The following is a 27,292-nucleotide window of genomic DNA, read 5'->3' on the forward strand; positions in this document are numbered from 1 at the left end:
GCCATCCCAGATGAAGAGCATCCAGCGATGGCACCAGGTGTTCTGGGTGGGGAGTGAATGTGGCAGAAGGAGTGAGAAATGTTGCATGTGCTCACCATTTTGACTTGTCGTGGCTGTTTCAGAAAACATGGAGGACATGCAGCAAGAGGCAGAGAAGAGTAGCAACTTGGCAGGCCTGTCAGCAGAGCATCAGTTTTCTGATGCGGAGGAGTCAGATGGTGAGGATGGTGATGACAACGATGAAGATGATGAAGATGAGGATGACTTTGATGATACTCAGGGAGACTCAACACCAAAAACCAGATCAAGAAGCACCAGCCCGCAGCCTCCTCGGTTCTCCTCCCTGTCGGTGAACTCGGCTGGGGCATCGCAGGGGGCTTCCCCCGAAAGCTCTCTTTCTGTGGGACACTCCTCCCTCATCAGTTATTTGGTCACCTTACCTAGCATTCAGGTTACTCAGCTTATAACACCAAGCGACTCATGTGAAGACTCACAGATGACAGAATACCAGAGGTTTTTCCAGAGTAAGAGCACTGATTCAGAGCCCGACAAAGACAGGTTAGACATACCTAGCTGCATGGATGAGGATTATGTGCTTTCGTTAGACCCTGGTTCATCTCCGAGGGACCTCTCACCTTCCAGTCGGCAGTCATCCCCTGGCTATGATTCTTCACCGTATAGAGATAACTCACCAAAGAGGTATTTAATGCCAAAAGGAGATTTATCACCCAGAAGGCATCTGTCACCCCGGAGAGATATTTCACCCATGAGGCACCTTTCCCCGCGGAAGGAGGCTGTGCTGAGGAGAGAGTTATCACCGAGACGGGACGTTTCACCGAGACGTCACCTATCACCACGGAGACCAATGTCACCAGGGAAAGATGCATCTGTTAGAAGAGATTTGTCTCCTAGGCGAGAGAGGAGATACATGGCCTCGGTTAGAGCGGCATCTCCCAGGAGGGGCTTATACCATAATCCAGCGTTGTCCATGGGTCAATATTTACAGTCTGAACCTATTCCAGTGGGGCATTCAGTAAGTATGAAAGAGTATTTTTACTCCTGTTGTCAAAACCAGTGCTCTTGCCTAATCTGCATATAGTATTTTGAAAAACTTGGCAGCTTTGTAAAAAAGGAAAGCATAAGCTTTGAACTTGAGTGAATGGAATTCATCCAGGAATGAATGCAAGAAATTTGGAATAGAAAGGGACCAAGTCAGGACACTGATTCATTTAGATGCAATAAAGTCAGCCTAAGGGTCAAATCTTCACTTGGTACACATCAGAGTAGTTCCATTAGCTTCAATGAAATTAGGCTGGCTTGCATTAACTGCCCCTGTCTTTATTTTAAAATGTCCCAGGAAGCTTACATGGTGTGTGGGGCTTGTTACAGCACTGTAAAACCTTTTACCTCCCAGACTGTCAGATGGGATCAAGCCCAGATCAGGGCTCAAGGCCCTGATACTGCAGGATGGTACCCATCCCTGAAGTATTGTTTAATGCAATAAAAACGCTAAAATAAATGGAACCCCTGTGAAAAGCAGGGTGCCCATCTAAATCAGGATCTGTGGCTGGAGTTTAAAGGATATTATTGTGTGGCAGGAGCAGACAGCTGTCTGCCCTGTAGAAAGTACCATCACAACTGGCTGTTTCGGCAGGGACACAACTGTCTGAGTGGAAATGGAAATATGCAAAACTTGCACAGCTGCTGTCTGTGCTGTTCCTGTTCAGTAAATAAGCTCTCAGAAACTGCTGACATGGCTCTTTTGACAGGCCCTAGCATTCACAAAGCACTCTGTCTACAAGTAAATTTGGTCTTTGGAGTTAGGAAATGGCCTTGCTGTGTATACGTGTATTTATATATGTAGTGTGCTTCCCTTGCCATGTTTGATGCTGCTGCTGCCCTCTCACTGCCTACCTCACTAACTGGTGTGTGGAACCAACATGGGGAAGCTGTGACGGGCTGCCACCACATCAGCCCCTGACAGGGCTGTCCTCCTCTCCTCTCTGTCACCAGTCTTCTTTACTCTTCATGTAATCATGGCTCTTCTCTGTAGCAGAGAAAATCTGAATTAGCATTTCCAGAGCTCTAGCTTGAATTTCTCTATAGAGATAGGCAGGGGAAGGTGGGCTTGGGCAGATTTGATACCTGCATCTGGGAATGGAGTGAGAAACACAGCTGGGCCAAGGTGGCTAGAGGAGGGATGGATCAAACAGTGCTGAGGAGTGCCAGCTTGGCAGATCCAAAAGTGGCTTTCTGGCTTTTCAGGAGGATTAGGGAAGTTGCAATATGAGTGGCTAGGCATATAGGAGGAGAGAGCAACACAGGTCCCTGCAATCCTGTGCAGAGCTTATTCTGCCCTTGGCCAGAGCCTGCTTTAGGCCCCGTCACCAAGCTCCATCCTTGCCCCAGCCACCTCCTCCTGGCCTCACATCTGGTCCTTCTGCCTCATCTTAGATGTGGTATCATAGTCTGGTATGTTGTTGGGGAGAAAAGCAGAGAGGGGTCACTTCCTAAGCTGTCCTTGGGGAAGGGCACGTTGAAAACCTGCTGTGCTCTCCCAGGCACAATTGCCATGTAGCAGAGAGAGGATATAAATGCAGCCATCAGCCATATTGACAAAGTAAGGAAGTACCAAAAAAAAAGGATAAAGAGCCACCAGTTTAACAGTCATAATGCCTCAGTATTGAGTGGAAGGGATTATATGAGATGCTACAGCTGACATTGTACAGAAAGTTTAAGTCCCTAATGTCCTGCATCAGACACTTCCACTGGCATCCTGTAGTAGAGATTTTGGATGTGTGATGATGTTGGCAAAAGGGTATATAACAGTCACCCTTGGCGATGTGACAGTTCTTGCTGTAATATTTGCCTTGTTATGTACACCTTCCAGCAAGGCGTTTAGCACATTGCAAAGACTCTTTTAGCACCCTTAGCTCCTTCTTTTGGAAATTGCTCTTCACCATGCCAGATGGACTCTTAACACTTACCTTATTTTTGAGGTACGATCAGGCATTTGTCCTACAGAAAGCATTGGCAACTCAATGGCATGTTGAGTGTTTTGAGAGAAGCCTAGACCTCAGTACATTCACTGGAACCTGAACACTGGTGTCACTGGAAGTGGAGCCCAGGCAAATTTAAATGAGAGAATTAGAGCTGAAGGTGACTGCCCATCTCAACAAACACAGTGAGGAAGAAAAGATGGATTCCTCGCCTCTTGAAGCTTTCCAGAAGATATACTTGAGCCAAACAGAAGTTGAGTTTAGGTGAAATACACATTAATGCACTCAGTGTGTGGGAAGACAGATAACACCTGAGCTTGCTATAAATGAAACTGTTAGAAAAGATAAAGGAATAAAGGGTGTTTTTAACTTTTAGATAAGTGAAATCCAGGAAATCAGAACATAATTAACAACTGTATCAGTGATGCAGATGCCAACTTGCAATCCTGCTTCCTGTTTCAAAGCTGCATTGGGTTCCCAGTCCTTGCAGGAATTAGAGTATTTTTGTGCTTATGGTGCCTGAAGTTACCAGAAGAAGCCTGTTTTCTTTCTTCTCCATTGAAATTGATGTATTTACTCTAGTCTCTTTGGCCAGTGCTTATCTGGTTCCCCTTCATGTTTCTTCACCTTGAATGTTCATGCTGTTTGGTGGTCTTGTGCAATGAGCTTTGACATTGAAATCACCATTTACAAAGAAGTTGAAATTATTTCTTTAGGAAGTGGAAAAGAGCATTAGGAAAGTAACTATTTTTGTAGACTATAGACAAAAATACAGAAAAATATTGTTTTTCCTTTGGCAGTTAATAACAAGATGCACTCTTGCAATAGGATACTCTTTCCAAAGTAGCCTAAGGCTCTTGTTGATTCGGTGCATGCTTGGCATTGGGAAGTTAAATTGCTGTCTTTAAATTTAAAGGCACATCACCATTTCTCTCTTAATACATTTGGGATCCTCTGTCAATGGCAGAGGTTTCTTTTCTTTCTGAGGAGGCTGGTGCCAGTATTGCAAGGCTCTGATTCTTCTCTCTAGTAGTTATTTTATACCAGTCGTGAGAGGAAAAGGAGAAAAGGGAACGCTGCTTTTATTCAGCTTGAGTGCATCTCTGTTAGCATTTTAGTTTGGATAGGAATGTGCTTTGGAAGTGAATATCTCTATTGTTATATTTATTGTGCTTTGACTCACATCACAGAGCGTTCTTGCAACAGTTGAGCTGGATAATTTTCAGATGACATTAAGCTGGAGAATGTGCTCGAGGAGTGCACCAGGTGCACTTAAACTGTGAGTGGGCATTCAAATGAGTGAGAAGGGTCTATAGGGTGAGTCCAAACTAACCTTCCTCTCCAACCCCACAATATATATATTGTGAACATTAGGTGCAGCATCAATCATTTCACTCTCCTCCTGCTTTTCCCCACTCCTGGTACACCTCATTACCTCTTCATGTGGACAAAAACTTTTTCCTTTTCTTCCAGTCCCGGGACTAGCCACAGCAAGACTGTGAATATACTTTGCTGTAAGCAGTACATAGTTGTCACTAGCAACTTCTTTAGCTTCCAGGAGGTAGTGGATTTTTTGCCTCCTTTGCCGGTATTCACAAGCAGTTGCTGAGCAGGAAGTTAATACAATTTGCTTTATTGATGTAAGTTTATCTAGAGTCTGCTTGTGTTCCTATTTTGTTGCACCTTCCTTTCATTTTGAAGCCTGATGCCTGTCTCAATATATTCAGAAGGGCTGAAGGGAATTAGGCACCTCTATATAGACTTGAAAGGCACTAGGACTAAGGTCCTTTGATCATCCCAGACATAGGGATATTAGATCCTTTCCCAAACACTGAATACTTTATCATCTTGAGTGAAATGCATTTCTGTACAGAAAGCCAGCATAGAACTCTGAAAGTCCAGGTGAACTGTAAATAGATCCACTGATGTATGTGGTCTGCTATAGTGCATTCTTAATAGCACTGCAAATCAAGTTGATCCTGAAACTGAAGTCCACATAGATTTACAGTCACTTTATTGAGCATCATGTCTTTAAGTAAGCACATTGGTAATGATGTTCTCTGTCACCAAATTTCCACATCAAGTTCAACGTTTTCTGCTTTTTAACTTTAAAAAGCCTCAAGTATGTTAAGATATGGTAATCAAAGTAATTTTTTTTCAGGCACCATCTTTTTGCAGGTTGTAGTCTAAGGGGATCTGGGGCTGCCAAGAGGATGTCTGTGAAGGGCATTTGTCTGAGAAATATGATCTTCCTCTTAATTCCCCATAGCCTGTTCTGGGTGATGTACCAGTCACCAGGTGATGTACTGGTCTTTTCCCTTGAGGCACTCTGGGAGACATGTGAAGTTGGACATGGCTTTGCTCAGGGGTGTGGTGTAGAAGTCTATCTTTATGACCAGGTTAGAGAGTTTGTGAAAAACTCCTACAGAATATTGTTGTTTCGGAAATTATGTCACCTGTAGTTGGAGGGAAATATACTAAACTGCAACAAATGAGAATTAATAGAAAATTAAATGAATTCCTCTTGCCTGACAAGGAGAGGAACTCATCTCACTGTGCTGATAGCAATCCATTCTGACTGTACAGCAAAAAGATACTATGTCTTTCTGCACTGTAGTCAGTGTTGAGATCTAATACTGCCAAGAAAATAAAGTCTTAGATTTTCAGAATGTTTGTTAAAAGAAGAGGTCATCTAACATTCAGTCTCCTCCCCATGAAAATGTGTATGTGTGTCTGTAAGCATGAAAATGTTAGATACTTGATATAAAATCATAGAATATCCTGAGTTGGAAGTGACCCACAAGGATCACCCAAAAATCAGACCACACATCTGAGAGTGTTGTCCAAATGCTTCCTGAATGCTGGCAGGCTCAGTGTCATGATCAGAGCCCTGAGGAGCCTGTCACAGTACTTGACCATGCTGTGGGTGCAGAACCTTTCCCTAACACCCAGCCTGACCCTCCCCGTCCCAGCTCCATGCCGTTCCCTTGGGTCCTGTCGCTGTCCCCAGAGAGCACAGCTCAGTGCCTGCCCCTCTGCTCTCCTCATGTGGAAGCTCTAGGCCACCATGAGGCCTCCCCTCAGTCTCCTCTTCTCTAGGCTGAACAAACCAGGTGACTTTGCTGCTCCTCATGTCTTCTCCTCTAGACCCTTCACCATCTTTATCGCCCTCCTTTGGATAATCTCTAACAGTTGCATGTCCTTCTTGTATTGTGGCACCCAAGACTGCACACAGCACTCAAGGTGAGGCCACACCAGTGCAGAGCAGAGCAGGACAATCCCTTCCCTCGACCAGCCAGCCATGCTGTGCCCAAAGCACCCCAGGACATGGTTGGCCCTCCTGGCTGCCAGGGCACACTGCTGGCTAGTGTTCAACTTGATGTCAACCAAAACCCCCAGATCCCTTTCTGTGGGGCTGCTCTCCAGCCTCTTGTCCCCCACTGTGTACGTATAGCCAGGGTAGTCCTGTCCCAGATGCAGAATCCGTCACTTGCTCTTGTTAAACTTGATGCGGTTGGTGATTGCCCTGCCCTCTCATTTGTCAAGATCGCTCTGCAAGGCCTCTCTACCCTTGAGGGAGTCAACAGCTCCTCCCAATTTAGTGTCATCTGCAAACTTAGTAGAGCTTTGAGTCCTGCATCTAAGTCATTTATGAAAATATTGAAGAGAATTGGCCCCGAAATGGAACCCCATGGAACCCCACTGGTGACTGGCCACCAGCCTAATGTAACCCCATTTACTACAAGCCTTTGAGCCAGACACATCAGCCAATTGTACACCCATCACATTATGTTTTTGCCTAGCTGTATGATGGACATTTGTCCAGAAGGATACTGTGAGAAACAGTATTGAAAATTTTGCTGAAATCCCAAAAGATTACATCAGCTGGCTTCCCTTGATCAACTAGGTAGGTAACCTTGTCATAAAAGGGGATTAAGTTAATTAAACTAGACTTTCCCCTCATGAACCCGTGTTGGCTATGAGTGATTTAAAAATAGGATGAAAGGTGTGAACACTTATTAATGCCTATAACCTTTCAAAACTCATCTGCCAGAGCTAGAGAAAGATAATCTGATACGTGCTTAGGCAGGCTTGGAAGGCATCCAGTGGACATGCACACACTGTCACTCTCTCTGTAAAAATTAGGCATGAGACATACATTGGATGATACTGCTGATCTTGGAGCATGTAGCAGTTTCTATCATGTTAACCACCTCTGTCTGGCAAGGACAGAGTGATGTCTTACTCCCTTCTGAAGCTGTGGCAGGGTACAACATGAAGACAGTGTCTTTCTCAATTAGAGATATGAGTGTGACTGGGTTTGGTCTTCAATGAGTTTTACTCCTTTTGTTTTGGTTGCTTTTGCTCTATTTCCCTTGGCCCAAGCTCACATCAGATGCAATAGTGATAAATGTCATGGCTTAGGAAACAGCCAAGACGACAACATGACTGAGAAATGGGTTGACAGAACAAAGATGGAAAAAAAAAAGGGGGGCACATAACTGTGCAGAGGTGAGGTTAGCGATAGGAAGGGCTGACAGGGTAAATGAACTATGTCTTGTGGCTTGGCAATTCTAGTTTATTCTGTAATTTTTTCCCCTTTCAGCAGTATAACGTGCTGTCACTGTACTTTCTTATGACAGTTTCTCTTTTATGAGACTCAAGTGTCTCGCATTCTGAATAGGAAAATTCCCAGAATTAGATTATTCTCAGAATAATCACATCTTTTAAGTTCAAGTCTGATGATTATGGGTCACCCTTCCTGTCTCAGCATTGATTTATATTGAAGAGGACAAAGCATCTGAGCACAGTGAGATTCAGCCACTGGGTAGCACAGAAACTGAATCTTTAATTGCCCCCTAAACCCATTCCCCAGGATGGGATCAAGAGGTTGCTTAATGCCTTGAGAGCTAGGATTTCCCAGCAGTGAAGTGCAGCCACTGCAGTGCATTGGCATTTAGCAGCACAGTCCTCAGGCTGCCACACCAGGACTGGGGCTCTGGGCAACTGATAGGTGTTTGGTCAATTTGCAGAGCAGAGATGGGTATTTTTGTTCATTTAATTTCCTATGGGCATTCCCAAGAGTTGTGTGGCCAAATCCCACATACAATTATGTAAATGTCATCCTTCACTTCTGTCATCGTTATTTCTCTGTTCAACAATAAACGATACTTAATCATCAGATGGAAAACAAATTTTAAAAGTTAAGTATGAAAAAAAGAGAAATCCAAAAGCCCAAGGCATATTTAATGCTGAGTGGAGATGAAGCTATTCATTCTTCCAAGGCAGGAACTAATGGGAAGGCACAGAAAAAGTCAGTACAGTGAGATTGTTTTTTATTAGTCATTACAAAATCCCTCTTTCTTCTCAATCCCATTATGAGTGGGTGAGTGTCCCCACTACAGAATCATCACTTTCACTCACAGTTAATGCCTGTTCTTTGTTATTATTTATTGTTTACACACAGATAGGCCAGAATGGTGCTCCATTGTGTTAATGACTATAAAAACTTCTCTGCACAGAGATATTTGAAGTTTCCTGGAAATACTTGTCCCCTTTTGTCAAGAAGGTGGATGGGTAAAGCTTAACAGTGGGGGGTAGGAGGACAAAGTCCCTTCCCTGGAGCTTCAGAGCAGGACCTTTCAACAGACAGAACTTGGGTACATGCAGTCAGATTTCTCCTGTACTGGTGGCAAACAGGGAACATTCAGATGTGCATTTCTCTACAGCAAAGACTCGATACCAAATGCAGGCTGCCAGTACCAGCACCGTTTGTACAGTTTACCAAAACAGATGGTAAGATGGATGTCCTGGCCAAATTTCTCTTGGGGAATGAAACTCTACCTACCCCAAATTCTCTCTGCAGTTTCAGTTGAATATAATACTCTTCACTTCCTGACCTAAATTGCTGCATTGTATTGCTGAACACTTAACTAGCTGCTGCATTTCACCTCAGAGGCAAGAGCCCTGCAGGGCTGAGCTAAGCAAAACCTCCTATGTTGTTTGGATAAGCAATTAGTGGAGTTTTCCAGACGCTTTGGGATCCATCTGGATGAAAGGTGCTGTGTGAACAGGAGGCTGTGTTGCACAGGAAAGCAGATAGGTGGTTTGGCAGCGTGACAAGAATTTTGCTAGTGGCAGCACTGACGTTTCTTTTGTTTTTCTGGTTACAGAGGAGGGGATTGTCTCAGGGGCCTTACTTCAGCATATATGGAGAAAAAGGAGCTATGGAGCACCACGGGTCTAGCCCATTCCCTGAAGGTCCGAATGACTACGTCTTCAGTCACCTTCCACTACACTCCCAGCAACAAATCCGAGCACCCATCCCCATGATGCCTATTGGGGGTATTCAGATGGTCCATTCAGTACCTGTGGCCCTTTCAGGTTTACATCCTCCGTCCACTCTTGCCCTGCAGAGGGAGGGCTCTGAGGAGAAGCAAAGAGGACCTGCAGAAATCCTCATGAAAGAGTCATACGGTGTTTCTAAGCACCACGAGAAGCGTACCTCTCCGCACAGCTTGCACCCGACCGCTCCCTCCAGTGCACCCTCCTCTCCGTTGCTGTTGCTGACACAGAGCACTTCAGAGGACAGTGTAATAGCGACAGAGGGGGAGCAGGAGGAGAACATACAGACTTGTACGAAAGCCATAGCCTCTCTGCGAATCGCCACAGAAGAAGCCGCTCTGCATGGGGCAGAGCAGCCACAGAGGCCTGAGCCTCACCAGAAACCCTCAGAAAGTGCACATTTTAGCATTAAACACTTTAGTGGATCTGAGCCAGGCCAGACCTGTGCCTCAGCCACCCATCCTGACTTGCACGGTGGTGAACAGGACAGTTTTGGTACATCACAGACTGCGCTAGCCCATCCCACCTTTTACAACAAGAGCTTTGTGGACGTCCGACAGATGGGCTTTCACAGCAGGAATGAGCCCCCATCAAGCACACAGGAAAGAAAAGATCCGTCGTCTGAGAAGAGCAAGCCACATTGATCTGAGATGCATGGAGACTTTCACCCATACATTTACCCCACTTTTTTTTTTTTTTCTAGAGATAGAAGAAGTATTCAACTTTACAGCATGCCTGTTCTAAGTTACAGTAGTTTGCTATTATATATACTTTTGTTATATCAAAAGAATTAGATAAAATAACAAGTCATCATGAGCCTGACCAAAATTAAATTTGAAATTCTTATTGGGTCTGGTACTTTTAAATTGTACAGATGTTTGTGCCTTTTCTTTACTTTGCTTATATTCTTATAAGCATTTTTTTAGCAGTAATTTGTACATATTTTAGAATTTGTGTATCTGCTTTGTAATAAATGTAATTTCTTTCCTTTTTTGGACACTTGGATCTAAATGATGTAAAGCAAAACAGCATCAATATATGTGAGGTTGCACTAAAACATATTTTTATATGATTAAAACTGAACAGCTTTTATGTACAGCTCTGATTCTGTAATACTAATATTTATTTACTTTGTTTCATAAATTGTAAATTTTTTTCTTAATGTTGTGGATTGCTTTTCTATGTGAAGCATGGGATTTACTGTTGCGTAATTAGAACAAAATGTATATTGTAAAACAAGATATTTAAACTAGAGTATCTTATCTTATTCTGCACTTATGCATTAGTTAAAAAAAAAAGATAAAGGATGTATCAGTCAGTTCTTAACTCTTGTAATTTTTTTTGTCTCTTGTTTGCTGGATTGACTATAACTTAAGTGCTGATTGTGATTTTAAACTGATAGTACCGTAAAGCATTAAAGTAAAACAATGTGCTATTGTGAGTTTTTTCAAAGCTTTATAAAACAGTTATAAATATATTAAAAGTATTTGGTCTTATGTGAACATGTTGATCTAGATACTCCTTTAAAAAGCTATGGGAAAACATTCCACCCCATGTAGATATGTACAAGTGCATCACTGGTGCCAGCTGCGTAACTCACCCGCACACGCCAGGTTGGCCGTGCCATGCAGGCGCTGAGTGGGGGCACCACTGGCTCCAAGGCAGGCAGGCCATCAGGCCACGGCTTCACCTGCTCCTCCCTCTCCAAAAACAGGGTGGCAAGGCCCCTATGGCCGCATGGGGCTGGGTGAGGAGCTGGACAAGTGGCACCACACTGAGCCCCAGCAGTCCCCAGCTTGCGAGCATCTGTGGTGCCTCTGCCCAAGCTGAGCGTGGAGCTTAGGTGTCACTCAGAGGTGCCCCAGAGTGTGAACAAGGGACTTGGAGGGGGAAAAATGACATTTCCTCATGCCTGAACACCAGCAGCTGGTCATTCCCCACTGCGACACCTGAGTCAGCTGTAGGGGAGGCTCCCCATCCTGCAGATGGAGGAGCATGATGGCCCTTCCAGCTAAGCAGACAGCACCACCACCCTGGCATCTTCAAGGAGCAGGATTCATGGGCAAGAAAGTCACAGTCTTCCAGAGCAGGGTCTCCATCTGTGTGAGGTTTGATCCAGAGGAAAGTCAGTAGGAGCCCAGGCATGTGTTTGAACATCTGTGGTGGGTTATCACTACCACCAGCAGCATGCGTGCGTGTGCGCACACACTCTCACACACACACATACACACACATACACATGAAAGAAACCAACAACCTGGATTATATTTTGTGCTATTTAGTGGATTATAATTCTGTGAAACCAAGTTTGTATATTGACTTACAATACATTTAAGGAGTGTTCTTTAAAAAGAAATAAATATACAGTTACATGCATGAGGTGTCTAGTTTTCATGTGTTCTTTGCATTTTCCAAGTTTATTGGCATTCCAGTACATTGTCAGAAGCTTTTGTTCACAAGTGCTGCTTTCCTGCACAAGGAGTGCCCTAAAGAGTGTGAGTAGCAGCTAAAATCGTGGATGGCATTTTGGCCTCATGAGATATTATCAGACAAAACCAGTTTATTTCTCCAATAATACCATGGCGGGACAGAACCACAGAAATGGTATGTTGTCGTAATTCTAACACTATGGCATATGACTAACGTAACACCATAATGGACTGTGACCAGCTATAACCATTAAAGATTAGTTTCTTATCTCCATTGGGGTGTTCTTACCATTATTCCAGATCATTATGGTAACCCTGCCAAGATAAGTGCATGCAAGAAAGCTGGCTCATCTCAGGCTGGAGAGAGAAGCAGTGTATGTAGTTGGAGGCAAGCAGCTTGCTGGATCGTGCTTCCATTAAAAAAAAAAAAAAAAAAAAAAAAAAAAAAATTATACATTTTAAATAAACAAGACTTATCTGATAAAAACCTCTCTTCTCCTTGGCTTCATGGCTGTATTAAGAACAGAATGCTCTGCACAGTGATCAGCTAATCAGGTAATCACAGATATTTTATTAAAAAGGAACCAAGCTAACCCCCTGATGGTAAATGTTCTATTAACATTGCCTTTATAAGGAACCCCCTTACTGTGGCAGTTACTGCTGGCTTGTCTGATTATTTTAATTAATTTGCAGCTGCAATTTACCATCCACCTTTTCAGCCTTGGGACATTTTTTTTATAATCATTGAGCAAATATCATTGAAATTACATGTGATATTTTGGGGTTAGAATGGAGCAACCCTAAAGAGGTTTCAGGTATTTATAATCTTAATTGTATTTTCTTAATGAGTTAATGTTTATACAATGCTTTGAGAAAAAACATTCTCATGCAAGTCCTCAGCATTGATTATGACTACTTTTCACGTGTTAGAAGGGATGTGGAGGAGGAAGGCAAACAAGTCTGACAAAGATTTCACAGGCACAAGCAGCTTTCAGAACCGACAAAGTGAGCACAGTAATTGATAGTTGAGTGCTTTCCCTGCTCTGAGCCATCAGTGGTAACGAAGGTGTGGGGCTGCATTTGTGTGCTGCTGTGCTGAGCTAACACACCTTTCCTCAGGCCTGGAAACTCCAGCTCAGTGCTGAAGTAACACAACTTCATGGCCTCCTGCTGGGGCTGCCTGTGCTGGTAGCTCTTCCGAGGGTGCTGGGGTGGGGGTTCCTCAAAAATACTTGCTACAGCGGGTGCATAAAGGCCTGATGAGAGTTTCATGAGTGCTGTGATTATCTGTCTCTTAGTTCCCCAAGGCCCAGTTCCCAAGCATGGTTGGTACCACGGCAGCTGGCAGTGACCTACTGGCTTTTTCACACAACAGCCTCTTCTCATCCTCAGCAGCTGGTTAATTTTTCATGGCTAGCCTCTGTACTTAACAGGGAGACCAGGAAGAGTAACTCTGAGATCTCTGCTGTAAAAGTTCAGTGTTTTTAAATGGGATGAACACAAGAGGTTTAACAGGCCACATTAGTAAACTGCAGAACCTGATGAGGATTTTTTATAAGCAATATGCTATGGAATTTCTAAGTTGGGAATATAATTACCTATTACATTGTTCAAGGAGGTTATAATTTTCTGTGAAGATCCATATGTCTCTTCTGTAAAGCACAAGGGAGATACAGATGCTCTGGCAAGCATTCTTTATTCCATTCTCTCAGAATACTGTCACCAGAGTCATTTCAGGATTTATTTGCGTCAGCAAAACAGAGAGCATATTGGTCTCACATAGCTGCCTGCACAACGCTCTTATGAAACTTTAGATTCCAACTATGGGTAGCTACTCCATCGCATGTTAAATGCCATTGTGTGAACTTCCCAGTTGGCGGACACATTGCCAGCTGCGGGTAAGAATTAGTACCAATAAAGGACACAGTTAGCTGAAGCAGGCCCAAAGTGGAATCAAGCTACTTAGTTACACAAATCTCAGTCCAAGAATACTGGAGTTGGCTCCCATTTAACTCCAGTGGCACCTAACCTTAGGAGTACCACCTTGCTCGAGGATGGTTCCTTGAGTTCTGCTTTTGGGCATGAGCTGAACTTCTCTCCTCAGAATTGCTTGAAGCCTGTTCTCCTCCCAGACTGACCTGGACACCAAAAACTGCACATTTCTTGGCTTAGATCCTCCAAGGGACCTGCCCTGCTGAAGTGGGTCTTTGGAAATACCTCACATATGATGAAATGAGTCTCCCTGTTGAATTACACTTACGAAAAGTGCAGTCACCACCTCTTATAGATTAGCCTAATGACTTAGTCCCCTTCCCTGGGTATATAAAAATACATTTCTGTATTCCCTTGGTAGTCTATTAGTTCAGTCTCCTGGGAGAGAGCCCTAAGTACCCCCACAAGGAGTAGAAGAGTCTTTGCTTTCTTGTTGAAATTCTGCTACTGTGAAGCAAGAAATTCAAGATCCATTGGCTCAGCAAGATTGTAGTGCATGCTCCCCAAGATGAAAAGCTGTTTGGAGAAGTGTATGTAAATATGTGGCCTGCTCAGTGGGGAAGGAGTTATCTGGAAGGCCGGTGACTAGAGCGGTGTGGCAGAGGCTTTGAAGGACAGGGACTGGAAGTCATGCATTTTCTTGCCTGTGGCTACCTGAACAGCTTCTGAAGTGTGATTTCAAACATGCGTCTTGCTTAGCACCCACCTGCTCTCTGAGGTGGCTGACTCTCCCATGGCCAGTGGAGGCCAGATGACAGGCTTATAGCTCCGGGCTTCAGAGTGAGGACCAAGCCCCCAAAAGTTAGGTGCTGCAATGCTTGACTCCATTATTGGTTTTTGCCCTAAATAGCTCAGAAAGAACAAGCCTTATTGATTTAGTACCTTGCACAGTGGAACAAGTCAATGGGATTTATCCTTTTAAGTCATTTAGCCACCTCTGAAAATCCCAATCGATATTCTCTAAAGAATGTCCCTAAAGTAAATTCAGGATATTCAATGCAAAACCAACATAGCACATTATATATTTTAGTCTAGCAACTTTTTTTTTTTTTTTTTTTTTTTGAGATAAACTGCCTGCATGAAAAAAATCAGCAGCCTGTATACTAATTCAGTTTATTACTGTGATGATGTCCCTGTGCCCTTTTCTCAATACAGATCACATACACTAACATGGACTCTGAACACATGCTTGCTGTAGGCTCAATTTAGGATGAAAATTCTGGATAGTTTGACTTGTTCTGCAATTATTCTTGGGGTCTTTACATATGTTACGTCTGTCATTTGTGTTTCTGCAGTCTTTAATGTACCTGCTTTTAACTGGATTAGGCACCCCCGATATCACCAGGAATGTGGGAAACAGCTCTCCCTATGAAACACTCAGCTTTTGACTTTCTGTGATGCCTACATGAGCTGTAAGAAGTTGATTTGTTGTGTGTTCAGAAGTGTGGTGTTTTTTTAATATATATATTATTTTTAATTTAATTTAATTTAATTTATTATTTTTTTTCCCAAATGATTGTGTTTGGGGAGAAAAACTTAATTTAAGAGGTTTTTTATTTGCAATTATAGAGGTGTCCTGTACATATGGTTCACATGTATGGGGTTTTATAGGCATACACTAGACATGATCAAATTTTAAAAAGAGATAATGTCTCTGTCTTCTTTATACAAGATGATCTTGAGCTGGACCCCTGAGGAGACTGGGATGGATTAAACCCCTTGCTGGGATCAGACCCCCGAAGTGACCATGAACCACTGAAATTCCCCATAAAGGATGAAATGGCATTCAAGGACTGCTGGTTCTCCATGCTGGCACCTAGCTGCACATCATGCCTTGGTGTCATTTTCCCTGCACCTTAAAGAAACAAGAATGACCTCCTGTTGTGTCGTGCATTGCTGTAGGTTTTATAATCCTCTCCACTCACATCAATGCTAGAGGCAAGCTCCTCAGCCAAGGCTCATCAACCTAGCTCCAGTGCTACCAGTGCACCTCTGCTGCAGAGCAGCCAAAGGACTTAGCACAACTAACACCTCTGAGGCCCAGTCAAACATTTAAATAACTTGCACAAGCTTGACTGCTTGCAAGCTGGTGAAAACAAAAAAACACAAAGTGCTTTTGAAAAGCAGTAAAAATTTCTGCTCTAGTGCGTTTCCCTGTTTTTCTGCATTGTATGAATATTCATTCCGAAGCTGACAGGAGGAGGGGAGCTTGATCAGCAGCAGGCCTGATCAAAAACAAAAACAGTATTACCACATAAACTGCCTTTTCACATTCTTTCCTGATGAGTGACATCTCATAACTGACAGGAGTATTGCTAAGCAAGCAGTCAGTATGAATATGTATGGCGGCACACTCAGCCCCACGAACACCCAGCAAGGTGGAGGCAGCTCTGGCTCTGTGCTAGAGAACAGAGTTTCTTTTCCCTCTTCCCTGCTAGAATATAAGAGGCTGACACCATGCCATAGGAACTAATGGAGTTTCCACATTCATTTTAACAGCAGGAGATTCAGTCTCTGAAGGCTTGTTTCCATGAGGTGATGAGAAATCTTGCTGCTAAAGTTGCAGGGATGTCAGAGCATTTGGCGCTTTGCCAGTTCAACTTCTTTCACTCCCATCTGCTCCCGGAGAAACGAAGGTCTTTGCCTGCCTCAGCTGCACTCTGCCAGGGCAAGGGGCTGGGGTGCAGCTCCAGGCTGTGGAGGGTGCTGGTCCCTCCATACCCTGAGTGGTGGTGTCCTGAAACCTCCAGGTGTATTAGCACTGACCCTCTGAGCAGGGAGATATTCTAGTCTGCAAGGCTTAGAGGATGACTTGTGTGCTTATTCTTCCTAAAGAGATATACACTCATATTCTCCAATGGGTTATTTTGAAAGGGTAAATATTTCACAAGCCAGGTTTGCTGAAGAGCTGGGGTGTTTCATGGAGGCACTCATATGAAGTGGTCAGATTTTTCAAAAGTGCTGAGCACTTGTTCTCGGCAGACACCGCTGGATTCTGGGCATGCTGGAAAATCTGGCCCTTAGAAACTTCTTAATGAATAACTTAATGACGTCTGGCACTTCACATCCATTTGTTATTTCTCACAATCTTCCTTCCACAACATCCATATTTAGCCAGAAAGAAAGAAAGAAACAAAGAAAGAAAGAAAGAAAGAAAGAATAAATGAATGAAATAACGAGCAAATTTTCATGGCTCAAATAGCCTGCTCCATTTTGCTGCCAGGAAAAATGAAAATGATAAAGTGGAGACTGACCAGTTTTGTGACAAAGTTTTTCCTCTCCATTTCATATTTCATTATTGCATTTTAACAGTTAAATGTGGGACTGGTGCAGCGAGACATCTTGGACTCATCTTAAATCTTTCAGAAGTTTTGTTTGGACAGTCAGTAGAGAGGGGCTTTTAACAAAAAAAGAAAAAAAAAAAAAAGAAGAGAGGCAAAGGCATGGTGTGCTGAGGGAAGCTGTCTTTCTCTGGCAGAAGATGAGCTAAATAGGCTAATAGTTTTTTCCATCTGTATTTCCTATCGTCCTGCTGTGAGCAGAAGGGATTCGGATCCAGCTGATCTCTCAGGGTGGGGGGCGGAGAGGGCTGGCTGATGCTGTAAGCAGAGCCCGGCTGCCTGCTCCATCACTTAACACAGGCAGCAGTGGGAAGATGAGGGGAATAACACCCCCGCTGTGTCACCCCCACTCCACAGGATCCCACTACACATTTTTTCTGTCTCTCTGCAGTGCTGGATTGCAGCCAGGCTGTAAGAGTGAAGGATCAGCCACCATCTAGAGCACTGCCCTGTGCTAACCCGCTGGATTTCCATGTCGAAGTCCAAGGGAGAATTAATACTGCTTTGAGCAGCCTAAGCTTTGGCTGGGCTTGCTCTCTAGCTACTACCGCACAGCTGTGCGCTGGCTCTGACAGTGCCAGGAGAGTCACTGGTGGGGTACCACTGGCTGGGGCAGCCCCGTGGGTCAGGGCATCGTGAGGAGGGAGATGGTGGGGGGCTTCGGGGCAGCCGCTCCTGGGGGACACGCTGCTCAAGTTCTGCTGGCAGGTTGGTGTCCCACGAGGAAAACTTGGAAATGCTGTGTCCTGGAGCTCGCAAAGTTTCCTGGCTCCCACAGTCTGATTTTCCAGGAAAGGGGACAATCTAAACCCTCTAATGATTTGGTTTGCTGTTTTTCTTAAAATTAAGGTATTTGAAATAATGCCAACATTGCCAAACACTCCATTCTCTGGGGGAACATGGGGCAGGAACCAAAAATGTGTTGTCACGATGCAGACTATCTGAAAATTTCACTAAATTAAAAAGGGCACTGAAGAAGTGAGTCTCTAACCATTTTTAAAGGGTAGGATAGATCCCCCCCCCTCCCCCCCCGCATAGTTTCAGAAACATCAGCAGTGACAATGATTTAGTCATCTGTATTCTACTTTAATGGAATGCCAGCTCCTGATTTTATACACAAGTTTCTTGATAGACTGCCTATTTCGGCAGAAATTACTGTTGTCAGCTTGGTGTTCAGGGTGTTAAAATCATCAATGTCACAATGTTCTAAATAGGTGATGCAAAATGTGACATCCAAAGAGAAGAACTCAGAGGGTGTGACATTTTCCAAAAATTCACCATATTTCAAATGCTACAGAGTCTGCAGCGAAAGGAATAGGGGGAAGGGAGAGGAGGCCTTTCTGTGCTGTAACGCCTGAAATGCTACAATGGAGTTTGAAGGTGCAAATCAGGCTATAACAAAACATGAGTGTGCATGCTTTCAACACCAAAATGACTTACTGGCTGCTAATTAAATCTCACTGCAAATGGGATTTCATTTTTATTTTTGATGGAAAAAGTGGTTTTATTACATTTACTTGGCTGACAGCCAGGAGTACAGCTCAATACGAATCGAGCAAAGTTAAAGGCCTTCTGCAGCAACATATGGCTTGTTTGGGAAGTATGAGTCATAAATGGAACCAGATGCAAAAAAAAAAAATACAGTTATAAGAAGGTAGCAACTGTCCTCAGGCAGATGCCGATATTGTTATTTCTGATGTTTCCACCTCATTGTGAAAAATTTACATGTGCATATTAGTGAACAGTTTTTTTTCCAGCACGGACTGTCAGTTTCAAAGCCTTTAGATGGCGTAGGACCACTCACTCTGCTCCTATTGCTGGTTAATACCTTACACAAGTTATTTTGTCCTTGTGACTTATTAAAGCAGGACTTCCAGAGTTGTTTCTCTCCTTGAGTGCACGTCTTAAGGTGGGCCTACGCGAGCATTGACTCCTGGCTCCCTGAAGACCCCAGGTGGCCTTCAGGGCTGCTTCTGACACACAGGGCTGGCCTTCATCTTGCTCTCCGCTCCCTGTGGAAATGCAGACTGGCAGGAACGTGTCCCTGCATGGGGAGAAACCCTGTGGATGCCTTGCCACCACACCCTGTGCCTATCTGTGAGAATGACCTGCACGTGTGTGCCTGCAGGCGTGCGGGCCAGCTGGGGTGCCAGGAGAACAACAACCACCATGGGTGGAGGAGCTGTCAGGGGCCATCTTCTGCCAAGAGCTCTGGCAGCCTGTAGCGAGGCAACGGGTAAACACGGGGGGACGGGAGCGGCGAATGGCAGAGGGTGTGGGCAGGCTGGGGGCATTTCTGCACCATTAGTAGTGCCGCCAGCTCTTTGCCCAGGGGCTGCTGGTGTGGCTGCTGGTAAAGGGCCCTCTGCAACCACAGAAAAAGCTGCATGTATGTGCACTCATTGCTGCCTTGCACACCCACAGCATATATGTGCTTTTAGCACAGAGGCCCACATCCATTCCAAGGATGGATGTCAAAAACTTCCTCAAAGATTAAGTCAGCAAGATCGTCTTCCTTCCCACATGCAATCCCCTCTTACAGAGGTAAGACAGATGCGCTGGAGCTCTCTGCGGGGCAAAGGCTAGGTAGCCCTGGTTGCAAAGGAAACAGTGACTTACACTGTAGAGGGAAACGGTCATGTACTCTTGAACAGTGACACAAACCACCCCATGCAAGCAGTGTAGATGCAAGCAGCAGGCTGTAGGGTAGGCTATAAATCAGTCCTACTCAGTGGTGGACTCCAGAGCAAGAGCACAGATTGAGTGAACCCTGCTGGAAGGCAGTGCCCTGCTGCAGAGCACTCGTCCTGGCTCTCCCCAAATCCTTTGCCAAGGCTCCTCTGCTGTGGGGGGGGGGGGGGTTTGTACAGGTCATGGCTGTTACATGGCTGAGCCCTGCTGCATCTCCTGACAGGAGATGGGTGGTGGGCAAGGTCCTTGGAAATCCTGTGAGATAGTCTCTTTGTGCAGTGGCCTTTTGCAGCAGGAAGTACAAGAGCTGCCTGGGGCTTTGCTCTCGTCCTTCACCTGGAAAGCTCAGCACTTATTGAACCACTGCCCTTTTCGTGACAGGTTTTTGTATATTTAGAAAAAGACTACTGTACTAATTAAGTGATTATCAGATCTCACAGCATCTGACGTCGCTTGGTCTACAAAGCTTAACGTGTCATCTCTCTCTCTCAGCAGAAATGCCTTTGCATTCCGTGGTCATAGCCCACCCAAAATGTCCAGCCACGTAGTCACACCATCTCCAGTCTCTCCTTTTGTTGTTTAAGCTCCTGCCCAGTTACTCTGACATATGAGCAGCCTCGCTCAGCTGAAAAGGGGAAACTAGCTTAGCTCATAACTGGGAGGTATGCTTCCTCCCTCCTTATCTGAGTGAAAAGTTGAACTACAGGCAAACACTACCTCCCAGGGCTTGCATTACACCATACATGCAACCCTTTGCATTTTAGGAATTCAGATTGCATATCTGAGTTGGAATATTATTTCCTTCTTTTGCACCTGGTTTATGCTGACGTCTGGGATTCTATTGATAGAGGAGACTTGTCTGTCAGTAATTTTGAAGGTGATACCAGGGACTGAGGATAAGGGGAGAGCTGCTATTAAGGCTATGGCATTGCATGCACAGAAGTCCTCTGGGAAGGTCAAGGGAAGCTCAGGAAACTGTATGGCCTCTGGGGTGAACCTGAATCTGTCACTGTGGTGGGGAATCAAGAGATCAGATGGATGACTAGACGGGTTGTGCCATCTTGATGGATAACGTTTATGCCTGCGAAAAAAAAAAAAAAAAAAAATCCCTCCCCTATACCACACAGTGCTACTTAAAGGCAGCTAGATTTTGCAATTCTTGCTCATGCTGATGACATCAATGGGATTACTTAAGTGAGCGGGTGTTTATTAACATGAATAAGGGCTGTGCTATGTAGCATTAAATGCACCCTGGTTGGGCTGGGGGTTGGGGAGTTCATGCTTGTGACTAATGCATGGAGCTTGCTAAGAGCTGGGAGTGCCAGAAAAGGAGCTCCCAGCTCCTGGGGGAAAGGGTTTACTTTCTGTGCATTAATCGTACTTGCTTTGAATGTTGTGAAGTAAAAAACAAGCTCTGCAGCATGCCCTCCAAAGGCTTCCTACCTCAGGAAGAGCTGTGGGAGGTTTTGTGTGCGAATGCTCCATAAGAAGAAAAGGCTGAGAGGATGGAAAAAATGTGTCTCTGTACCAAACTCCCACAGAGAGAAATTTCAGAGGGGTTGGTCCTACAAAGCTGGAGGTATATGCTTAACTTTACACACCCAGAGAGGCCCCATTGACTAAACTTATTTAAAATCATTGTATGGTCTATGCCTTAACTTGTATGCTCTTTCAGTCAAAGATTTTGTCTGCCTCTTTGGCCAAGATTTTGTTTCAGACAGTGCATCCTTCCAAGCACAACATTTGTGGCAGTGGAATGGGTAACCCTATTTCTATAGTGCATGAAACCTGGTGGTTGTTTCCATGCTCTGGGGTTAGATAACCCTCTACCATAATGCTGGAAGCCAAATTTCCTCGCTGAGTGTGCTTCCTGGCTCTGCAGGAGACATGAGCCTGTGGAGGGCTTGGGAGCACTTAAATCCTGTGCAGCTCCACAGAGTGCCTCGTATATGCTGGTGGAAATCCTGTAAAAGAACTTTCTTGATGTAATTCAGAATATTTGGCTCCTAATTGTGCATGATTTTGATGAGCCGCTGGTGAAAAAAAAGCTGCCTTGAACTGAGTTTTGCTTTGACTTTCTGAGGTGTGTACAAAACTTATTAATGGCAACCAAAACCAGATCTGTACTTTTATGGAGCAACTATATCTCTCCCTATGCTACACATGGCTTCAGCTAACTCTATACAGTTTTATTCTCATGACTTTCCTTATCAGAAAGTCTATTTGTTTCCATCTCACCAAATACAATATTGTGATGACGGCTGCTATCATAACTCTCAGCATTGCAAACTCAGTGTCACAGAAAGCTTAAATTTCCTAATGATTGTAGAACAGCCTGAAGCATTAGGGTGAGAAATGATACAAAAATAATCCCACAAAAATATCCGCTATGTTACACAGACTAGACACAGAAAAATTCAGCACCCACACTGAGAAGCAAGCTACTTGCTGACAGGCACAGGTGAGAGGGAGCATGCTATTCCACAGGCTTACAGAGCTCTGGCAGTCTGACTGGGCAAATTGGATTTTATTGTTTGAATGAAAAAAAACATTTTCTCTCAGTTACCTTGGGCCGCTGAGCTGAAAGCTGGGTTTGTTAAAGTCAATGGAGGGAAAATCATGAAGCACTTTCCTGTTGCTTCACAGGTGCAATTTTTCATGGTTGTCCTTTGGCTCAAGCTTAGTGACTGTTTGCTGGCAGCTGGCAATAAGGTGCAGGAAAAAATGCAGGCTTTGGAGTGTTTGTTCACATCAGCATACAAATCTGGAGGCCATTCAGTGAAGCCTAGAAGGGATCAGCTCCAGGCTACAAACACACAGGCCAGAGGAAGGATCAGAACAAAGAGCAAAGCTCAGTTTCTCAAATGTCAGGGACAGGACAGTGGTCTTTTTAAAGTGCAAGCTGATCTCTGCAAGAGGGGGGAATGATAATAAACACAACAACAACAAAAACTAGAAAGGCTAGAAGGATCTCTTCTTATACAAGGTTATATTCCTATTATGTTATTTTTTATGATGTCCCTGTTCAAATATCAGTTCCGCACAGAAACAATGAAATTGCAGCAGGTCCCACGTACCCAAATTTGCAAAGAGGAATTCTAGGAAAGAGCTGCATATAGATGGCTGGCTGCTTCTGAGAATGGGGACAGGTACAAGATTTGAAACCAACCTCTCATTTGGGGTGAGTTGCTTTTTGGAAGCTTTGGGTGTATTCAGAGTTCCTGATAAAGAAATTTACTGTTGAAAAGGAAGTAAACATCCAAACCTTTATTTAGAATATTTCACTTGATTTGTGGTACATTAATATCCACTGCACTATAGTGAGACAAGTGAGATATATTAGTCAGGACATACAAGATTATAAATACTGTAATATTTTGTTATGCTGGAGGGAGATGGTGTCCATGGTAGACATGGTGATTTGGGGAAACTGTCTAAGAACAGTTAATGGGCTATAGGTCCTATACACTTGTATGATATAGAAAATTCTATTTTATCAGAAAGCTGATCTTTGTGTTCTCCCTCTGGCTTGGACTAACGTTCCTAGGAGGACCTGGCACAGAGCTTGCAACAATAATTAGTGATACTATTGCAATCCCATCAAGTCAAACTGGTTCATCAGCGCATAACTTAGTTTGGCAATTCTGTCACCTGGCAAGGGTACTGTCGTCATCAGATAGGGTGAGTCAGATCTGATCTGACAGAGGACAGAGAATGTACCCTCTTGAATAATTTTAAACCTCAGTCAATTTATACTGCTGAGGAACAGCCTGCAGGAGGAAATCCTTCAGACAGGAAACTCCCAGCACTGTTGATGCACATGAATTACCAAGGATGTCCAAGAGGGCGGATGAACCAAGGGGCAAGGGACAAAAGTTGTTCCATAAAGATATTTGTCCTTGGAATTCAAGTAAATTTGGGAGAAACAACAACAACAACAAAACCCACCACCACTACCTCCCACCAACAAAACAAAACAAAACAAAGCAAAAAAACACCAACAAACAAGAAAAAATATGTTCATGCACCTCCTCATATATTATCTGTTCTTGGTGACTTAATACATAAATCAGTAGGTTAACCCCTGAAACAGGTAAAGTGCCTGGACTCTTGCTTACCCCCCAAAGGCTGAAGACACGCAAGGATTCTGTACTGCAGCTGACTTGAGCTCTCGTGTGGCTGACAAGGTGCACTGTGCCAGATGTTGCAACAGCAGCTCCAGACATGATGAGACCGATGTGCACACTAGATACACTCGACTTAAAACAATTATATGTAGCTGCTGATCTCCTCCAGGGAGTGAGATACTTGTCATCACAGGAAAACCTCTCCCAAGGGGCTAGGTCTCCGCTAATGCTTGCAGCCTTTGGAGAGAATGAGGGAGTGCATGCATGTGCGCAAGAAAGCGATCATACCTTTATTTTAGCAAGGGTTTCCAGGATAAATAGCCCCTGGATAGCTAGTAAGTATTGAGCTAGATTTTGCCTTTCAGAGCAGAGGGTGTGAGAAGACGGTGAGAGAGGCTCCACAGTGTGGGCAATGCATTGATGAATCGCAGTAGTAGCTCAGTGGAAGTGAAAGGAGCCCCTGCTTAGACAGCAGCCCATCATCACAACGTCGACAAGTGCAACTTTCTGTTGAATAAACATGGGGAAAGAAGGATGTAAAACTGGACTGTGATATTTTTAAAGACTTTCAGAAAGCACTATATTTGCTTGTTAAACTCATGGAAATTGGTAATTATACAGAAACTCGAGGCAAATGGATCAATTACGTGTAGTAAAAACAAAAAGGACATAATAGGACTTTTGTGGGGCTGAAGCTGTTTGAACATCCAAGAGCTTAGTGGGGGGCCACTCAGCCACTTTTGGGAACTGTACCCCAATGGGCAAACATGGGACACATGAGGTATACCAAAATGTGAATGAGAATTTGAGAATTGAGATACAGTAACACCTGGGAATTGTACAGGAATGAGGGTGCTGGCTCAAATGTGACATGACTGCAGTGAGATGGGTCATACAGAGCAGTGCTAGAGAATAAAGGAACCAAAAGAAGCCTTCAATTAGTCTCAGGTGCAGAATATGATGTGGAGTTGTGCAACTCTTCAAATCTGGGGAAATTATGGAAACTTGGAAAATGGACTGCTGAAGTTTGAGCAATAATCTCTGGATAGCTAGGGCAGGGGATGATCTAGGAGCTGTCTGGATTTCTTTGCTGTTGTGTCATAAATGTCAGGAAAGAGGACTTTTATGTGAACAGATTGAGCAAATAGTTTGTAGGCAAATAGTTTGCTGTGGTAAAGTGGCCCTGCAGAACTGGAAGCAGAGCACATAATAAATTGTATATTGCAATAGTGTTCTAGCAAAGGGTAGAAAAAAGAAAAAGCAGCCACCAGCTGAGTCTGGTTTTAAAGCCCAGGTTTAGAGATGAATTTTAGATTTCAGCTACCAAAGCTCTCACAAATTATGGATTCTTACTTGTTTGTGCAACAATTTTGATCCATACCAACATTTTACTTCTGTTGTAAAAGAGAGCTATGACACTGCCATAAAGAAAAAGTGAGCCAGAAGATTTTGTAAATGATCATCCATAAGGAAACTGCAAAGTTTAAACAGACGAAAATGTCTCCCTTTGAAGTAGGAAGTGGCCTTGTCCTTCAGCCTCCCTCATCATCCTGGTTTAAAAAACCTCAGTGACAGCAAATTTGATGCGGTTACTTAGTTATTTCCCTTCACATAAAGGACCGCCTAAGATGCAGGCAGGGTAAAAATCATTGACAAAGAAGAGGTGATATTTGCTGCAGGAAAGGATCTGTGTAAGACAAGAGAAGCTCTTGTGCAGGCATATCTCATGGGATCATCGATGGATCATGGTTTTGTTCTGTTTTGCTGTGTTTTGATGTGTGTAAGCCTTTGCTTGAGGCAGAGGCATGCAATCAATATTTGCTGTCAGCAGCCAACTACTTTACAAAATGGTTGGAAGTTTGTCCAGGAAGGAGACAAGAAGCTATGACAGTAATAAAATTCTTGACCAGTTCTGGTAAAATCACGTAAAGAGATGGTTTTGAACCTTAAATTATTCAGTGAGTTTATGAGAACCAAGGGATCAGCCAACTCCAGTCACCCTGGCATTCCACAAGATAAGGGTCAAGTACTGCACCTCTGGGACTGGGGCTATCCGTTTCTTCTCATGGGTTACGTGGCTCTCCTGATTATTTCTTCTTTCCTTGTAAGTGAAGCAGGGCTTTGTGCCCTCTTTGTAAATAAATCAGTCAACGCCCAAGAAGCACAACTTGTGCCAGCCTGCTGCCCCCATGGAAGCAATCTGCAAGGCCCAAACTTCTAACAGCTTGTGCCAAAATAGATCCTGGGATGGTACCAGGCAGGTTGACTTGATAGATCCTGATAAGTAAGAAATAATGCCCTTCCTTGACTGTACTCCCCAGCGTCAAATACCCCCTGAAATAACAGCACACGGTGTTCCCAGATCAACACTGCAGCCTACTGGCCATTTCCCTCTAATAAACTCATTGAGTCTGAAGCAAAACTCACTGTCTTCAGCAGGAACCAGATCAGGTCCTTCCAGACATGCTTGGATTATATACAACGTGTCTTTACCAGCAGAGTCATAATACCCTCTGAGGGTGGCTTAAATATGTTTGACTTGTTGTGGCAGATCCAATATATCTTCATGGAGAATTTGCAGTTACTATAGCAAAATAAGTCATTTAAGCTGCCTTAGTTATATCTTGGAATTTCCTTTGATTTATTCATGGTTGGAGGATTTGCAATTCAGAGTTTTGGCAGCTTGTCAACAGTTGTGTTTTTGAAGGAAAAGATGCATTCCACAACCTTTAAATAGTCTGAGAGCGTCTTGTCGGATGTTTCTAACATCTGACCAAATTCTTTATGCTTATAGTTAACTTAACAACATTTTCTTCCAATTATTTCCACTTTCTAGATCCTACTCTTACTTTTTTTTTTTTTTTTTCAATTCTCTTACAGCTTGGATTAAAAAAATCCAAGACATTTGTAAACTATGAATACAAGACTGTATGTGACAAGTTTTTGAAAAAATAATAATTTTTAGAATACAGCCTCTAAGATAAATTACTCTCTAACATAATCATTCATTATCACTTATTTTGTTTTAGGCTCAGCACATCTTCTCCAGGTAAAATATTGCCTTTCTTGTAATCCATTGGTGGTGTATTCATCAAATACTTGCATAAACATAAAAAATTAATATGGAGCACAATGTTATTTTCAGTGGAAATGATTGTATTTCTGAAATTTGTCCCAGGTTAAACATAGATGTTCTTCCTGACCAGAAAACATACATCAAAATTGTTTCAGCAGTGCTTAAACTCGTATCTCCCTCCACCCCTCCAACTCCCCCTGGAGTTACTTAAGGGTTGCTGTCTTGATTTTATTATATTACTTATCATTAATTGATGTGCAAATTCAGAATTTAAATATGCTTCAGTTCCTTT

The 27,292-nt window shown here is 43.6% G+C and overlaps 1 protein-coding gene across 3 annotated transcripts in view; it reads left to right on the forward strand.

The window, feature by feature from the left end:
* Positions 1-11,723, forward strand: part of HIVEP2 (HIVEP zinc finger 2) — a 135,336-nt gene extending 123,613 nt beyond the window's left edge. For 2 of the 3 annotated variants that reach the window (XM_035322929.1, XM_035322930.1), the window contains 2 exons: positions 123-1,033; positions 9,173-9,988. In XM_035322929.1, coding sequence (XP_035178820.1) covers positions 123-1,033; positions 9,173-9,988 — 1,727 coding nt within the window. Of the gene's footprint in view, positions 1-122; positions 1,034-9,172 lie in introns of all 3 variants that reach the window. The other variant, XM_035322931.1, reaches the window with a different exon arrangement.
* The last annotated feature ends 15,569 nt before the right edge of the window (positions 11,724-27,292 follow it).

The sequence above is a fragment of the Oxyura jamaicensis genome, chromosome 3 (assembly GCF_011077185.1).
Source record: "Oxyura jamaicensis isolate SHBP4307 breed ruddy duck chromosome 3, BPBGC_Ojam_1.0, whole genome shotgun sequence".
NCBI lineage: Eukaryota > Metazoa > Chordata > Aves > Anseriformes > Anatidae > Oxyura > Oxyura jamaicensis.